This window comes from Microplitis demolitor, chromosome 9 (assembly GCF_026212275.2).
Source record: "Microplitis demolitor isolate Queensland-Clemson2020A chromosome 9, iyMicDemo2.1a, whole genome shotgun sequence".
Classification (NCBI taxonomy): domain Eukaryota; kingdom Metazoa; phylum Arthropoda; class Insecta; order Hymenoptera; family Braconidae; genus Microplitis; species Microplitis demolitor.
In genome coordinates this window covers 7,945,357-7,951,356 of record NC_068553.1, presented here as the reverse complement: position 1 = coordinate 7,951,356, position 6,000 = coordinate 7,945,357, and the positions used below count along the sequence as shown (strand labels likewise).

General features: G+C 30.4%; 1 protein-coding gene across 1 annotated transcript; it reads right to left on the bottom strand.

The window, feature by feature from the left end:
- Positions 1 to 826: 826 nt before the first annotated feature.
- On the bottom strand, positions 827 to 1,625 carry LOC103576263 (uncharacterized). The gene is made up of 3 exons (XM_008556415.3): positions 1,392 to 1,625; positions 1,143 to 1,306; positions 827 to 1,078 (listed from the first exon to the last, which is right to left on the bottom strand). The coding sequence occupies exons 1-3, from the start codon at positions 1,438 to 1,440 to the stop codon at positions 1,001 to 1,003; spliced, it is 291 nt and encodes a 96-aa protein (XP_008554637.1). The 5' UTR covers positions 1,441 to 1,625; the 3' UTR covers positions 827 to 1,000.
- Positions 1,626 to 6,000: the final 4,375 nt, after the last annotated feature.

Below are 6,000 nucleotides of genomic sequence, written 5' to 3'. Positions count from 1 at the left end.
ACACTTATCATTAAACTTTATTAAAATTGGAAAAACTACAACAAAAAGTAAAATATAGTTTATTACATCAGCTTTGACGTTCTCTTCATCCATTAGAACTAAATGTTTCAGTTAAAAATTTATTCACGAAAAAAGCCACACAAGTAGTATTTTTTGTTATTTTTTGAATTTTTAATGTCCACCATTTCTAAGCTAGTTAACAGATTTTGCTTTTCTAATGAAACCGAGATAGTCGTTCATAGAGCAAGTTTGCCAAGTATCATTAAGATCCGTTTAAAATCGCGAGTGCTATCGCCTTCACAAGGCGCGTTATGTTACATATAGAGATGTACACGTATAAACTTTTTAACTAACGGTATTTTTGGAATCTAGTTTGGCGAATTATTATTAACAATGCCAAAATTCTTTGAAAATTTTACCGTGAGGACTAATACAATAGATAGATTTTTATGAAATCTATCAAAAACGAAGCTTTCAGCTTATCTTAAAAATCCTAGTCCAGAATATAGAATTTATATCAGTACAGTAAACTCTGGTTATGTTACATCGGATGCTCTCCTCACTCTCACGTCAATTTCATTTTTTCCGGGATGTAAGAGTAAAGACAGAAACATAACTTGTAACCAGAGTGTACTGTACATAAATAAAAATAATCCCTTTATCATTGAAGTTAATCCAGTAGTTATCGAAGCTTAGTTGGCCAATATAAAAACGGTGCTTCGAGAAAAATGCGGTCGAAGATATCATTAAACTCACTTATTGCTATATCGCAAAACAATAATTGCCAGAAAAATTATTTTTTGGTTGGTGAATAACGAACAGAAAATTATATAATGGCTTTTTCATCATAGTGAATCACATTCAGTGATTGCTCTTGCCTTTAATTTATTTGACCAATGACAGTATAGTTATTATAATTCAGATACATAAGATTTTAAGTAAACGGTTTATTTTTTACACATTTACAAACTAGAAAACTTTTATATACTTATAGATCTTATTAACTGTAATCATTTTTGGGGTAATCTACTCCTTCCGGAGGTCCTAGATTGAAGTAAAGTGCGCCACTCGTTTTAGCCTAAAATAAAAAGTTTGGTGTCATTAAAAAAAACAAACTATAATTTAAACTAAGTCATACATACAATTGTGAATGTAGTAATAAACATAACAATTCCAGCAGCGAGTGTTAAATTGTATCTCCGTTGATTTTGATCATAAAGTTCTTGCCATGATCCCGATGGTACAGGTAATTCATCCATATTTGCATACTTGAATGGCTTTGACTCTTGATGGTACGTACGGATACCTGGTTAAGAACAGATCATTTTGAATGAAAATAAATAAACGTTGTTACGTAACGTTAGCTACTAGTAAGTATGAAGAAAACTCACTCTTTTGTGTTATGCGACCAACTGGTCGTAATAATCGAGACAACATCATGAATATTTGAAATTGGACAACTCAAAGAGATTAGATAACTTTTTAAGTTGATGTAATAAGATAATGGAGTAACTTGTTGGTTAAGTTAAATTAAAAAATCGATGTTACGGTTGTCCCAGAAAGAAACTGACTTTCCACCACTCTTAGCTACTTATTGAAGCGCGCATGTCTGCTAAGACGCGTGTGCAGTGCAGCCGGATTGTGCGATATATCCCTAATAGCACAGTTGTTATGTCCTGGGAGGTTACTAGGATCGGAGCTGACGCCACCTCCTGGACAGTGGGTAGTTCGTTGTCACGCGGGACCAAATTTTGAATTTGAAAACAGTGGATAAATTTATTGTTTACTACGATGATGATGATTATGATTGTTATTTAATGAAATAATTAAACTATGATTAAGGATAGATGTAATTGATAAAATAACTTTTATCTGAAGACTGAATTTTATTATAAAGTATGGATAAAACTTGATCAGTAATAACAGTTGTATTCGTAAAGAGTTCTCGGAGAGAAGTCAAGTTACATCAGACGGCAGAGAGATCTCGGACCTCCACTCTCCAACTTCTCCCCACTACTCTCATGTTCACACTCATGCTTATATGTATAAATACTTATATATCTATGTTCTTTACTAAATATTATACTTATACATTTATACTTTCTACTAATACGAATTTGAGATATAAGCTTATACATTTACGTTCTTTACTTTATCCATTCTATATCTTCTTATTACTTATATTATTTATATTCTATTTTCCCGTACTTGGATACAATCATTCGGTTAAATATTCTAGACTATCAGAGGTGTGTTCTATAATTATTCTATATTTAGTTATTCGTTACAATTGACATTATCATTTATCGTGAAACATCATTATAATTATTCTAATGCTATATTTCAATATTTCTATTAATTCATTTATTATATGAATCACTCTTTATTTAATATAAAAATATATATATTAACAATAATAGTTAAGTTCCTGTGATATGGTTTTCATTTATAAATAAGATTTATTTATTATATATTTCCTTTTCTTGTTTGCTTATAGAGTATGTATTTGTTTATAACCATATTTACTGTTAACTTTAGAACAAGGGCCTATTCATGATTTTTATGCGTGTGTTTTGTTTAGGTTTTAAGTATCAGGTGACAGAAAACGTTCCAAGACCACTCAAACTGTATTTATGTTTCTCTAAATATAAAATAAAGTTTATCCATCTATTTATTTAACTTTCTTATAATAAAAATATATAATTTAATGAGTATGTGCCACGACGATTTGTGATTTAATTTATTTACTTCATATTGTTAAGACGCAATAAGTGTTGTAGGATATTAATATATTATTTCAAATGGAATTTAAATGCGCGCTTCTTATATATCTCAAGTTTACTAATTAATTAACAGGTGGAGGCACCTGAGGCTGTTGAGGACATAACACAGTTTGCTTTAGCAAAAGTTACCTTACAAAAGTTTCCTTGAATTTTTCGTCAAATGTCCGTCAACTTCGGACTTTTCCGTTTTTAACGACAATTTATGTATAACTTGCTATACAATTTGACGTAAATTGACTACCCGAATTCGCATGCAAATCCACTTCAAAAGTTGACTAGAAAAAAGTTGTCTTTAATTTTCAGGCAAATTTTATGTCAATTTATTGTTAATTTGACTTGAAGAATTGTAAAGTATTTTTTTACCGTCAAATTGTAGACAATTTCATATATAAATTTGCTTACCTTCTAAAATGGTAAGATTGAACATTACCGACTTTTTTTTTTTTTGTAAAAAGTTACTTCTAAATTTAGCAAAAATTAACCGCAAAGTTTTCTTTCCAACTTTTACTGTCGAATTGTCGGCAAATTCGGGCAGCAAATTTCAGGTTAAGTTAACTGTAGTTAACTACGGTAGTAGCTTGTAGTTAACTTAACCGTAAGTTAACTACAAGCTACTACCGTATTCTGAAAGCAACTTAACGGAAAGTGTTAGAGAGCAAGCAGTTACCTTTAAAGTTGACAGTAAATTGTTTGTAATTTGAATTCACATTTGACCACAAGTGTTACTGTCAGACAATGACGTTAAGTTGATTGAAAGTTTCACTTCAAATTGACGGCAAGTTTTTCTGTAAAGTTACATTCAAGCTACTGCCGTAGGGTGGGCTCCGATCACACAGAAGTATATTGCACAGAGAGGTAATTGCGCAGAATCAATTTACACATGTGAATATTGCAAAAAAACCTTTAGCACAGATGAAGATTGCCCATAGCAATTTTTTACACAGATCCCCCCTGATAGCCAAGTTGGCGAGAAACTGACGAGAAACTTGCAGCCGCAACTGGAACCAAGTTGATCGTTAACAGTTGGTACCTCCAATAGTTGATGGACATTTTCTGAGAAAGTTGGTGGCAAAAGTTGCTTGCAAAAGTTGGTGATCATAAGTTGACGGTAAGTTTACTTTCAATTTCCTCAGAAACTTGCATTCCAGTTGCGGCTCCATACTGCCGCCAACTTTCTGAGAAAGTTGGCGGTAACTTGTAGCCAAAAGTTGCAAAAGCTGAAGTTGTCGATAACTTGTCGTCAAGTTGGTCGGAAACTAATGAATGACCAACTTTTTCTCGATCAACTCGTGTTATCAGGGCCGTTTGCACAGAATTAATGGTAATTTTACCATCTGTCATACAGATTATACAAACAACTTTATGAAAATGACGTTAGATGGATAAGAATCGTCAAATAATTCATTGTGAAGATTTTCAAATCATTACAAACCCTTTACTCAAATTTTTAATTAATTTTATAACTAAAAATCCAAGCCTTTCAATTCGAAATTATAATGTCTTTAATTTTCAATCCCATATGAATTTACGAATTTTTAATTTAATGATTTTAAATTAAAATTTAATTTTCAATTTCCAATAAAGTTTTTTTTCGTTAATAAATTTGCAATCTTACTCCAAATATATATGACAATAAAGTCATAAAATTTCTGAAATAATAAAAGAGTTTTTCTGTACCTGAAAGTGTAAAATTAATTTTTCCTACAATACATTCAGTGGTAACTATTTATAATGTGTTGCGTGTATGAAATTATGCATGACAGTCTTTTAATTATCGCAAAACAATTTCTAAATGATAAATATATCTTTATTAATGAATTATAGTACGAATCATAGTGTTTATTTGAATGAATTAATTATGCATGACTCACATAGTAATGAAGTATGTAAGCCTTATCGAAAGAAACGATTTAAAACGATTAGAAAAACAAAATTTTGAATACTTTTTTATGTTCTTGAATACTTTGAAGACTTCTGAATCGCCCTTCTTATGGAAATTTAACATTACAAATCGTTTCAAATCGTTTTTTGTAATCAGGGTAAATTATATGAATTAGAGTATTTATTATAATGAATTTATAATACGATCTCTTCTATTAAGGTCGATTTGATGAATTATTAATTAATCGCAAAATAAAATTACATCAATAAATCATTGATAAAACTGATATATCCTTAAAATATCCCAAAAAATTGTTGGCATAGCGTCATGCTTAGTTGTGTATGATTCATGAAAAGTGATATGATCATTTTTTACGCCAGTAAAATGTGAATATTTGATCATGAATGATTGAATGCTTGACATTTTTTACTCCCCGCAGCTTTCAATTGAAAAAATTCATGTATACAATAAAAATTGACTTATTATGAAAAGAAAACGCAGGATGTAATCGGATATGCTCTAGCTCTAGCTCTCGCTATATAGCAATGCTTGGTTATAGGTAGAGCTCGAGGATTTCTAAATGCACTCGAATATTCCAAAAAAGCAGGGGTTGTGGATACTATTTTCAGAGACTTTTTAATTCTCCACAGCGTTTCATTATGTTTTTTTTTCGAAATTTTAACAAAAAACTTCTTATGAGTTACGAAAAATCCAAATATTCTAATAATTATTCATTATTGTTTTCCAGTTAATTGCATCTCAATGTCAAGCTTTGAAATCGAACAAAACACGACTTTTTTAAAAAGTTGACAATGCAAATAACTAAAAAATATCGCGTAAAATCGAAACTTTGTAAATATATTTGGTAGTGAATAGAATTGTTTGCAAAAAGAGTTTGTGAAATTTTGTGATACATCTAATAATTTCACCGGCAAAATAAAAAAAAATTTGAATTTAGTATAAATTTGAATTTAAAGGTTTGGATTTTTAATTTAAAAATTAATTAAAAATTTGAGTAAAGGGTTTGTAATGATTTGAAAATCTTCATAATGAATTATTTGACGATTCTTATCCATCTAACGTCATTTTCGTAAAGTTGTTTGTATAATCTGTATGACAGATGGTAAAATTACCATTAATTCTGTGCAAACGGGATCTGTGTAAAAAATTGCTATGGGCAATCTTCATCTGTGCTAAAGGTTATGGTACAATATTCACATGTGTAAATTGATTCTGCGCAATTACCTCTCTGTGCAATATACTTCTATGTGACGGGGGCCCGCCCCTGCCGTATTCTGAAGCCAACTTAAAGGAAAGTATTATTAAGCCAAGCTG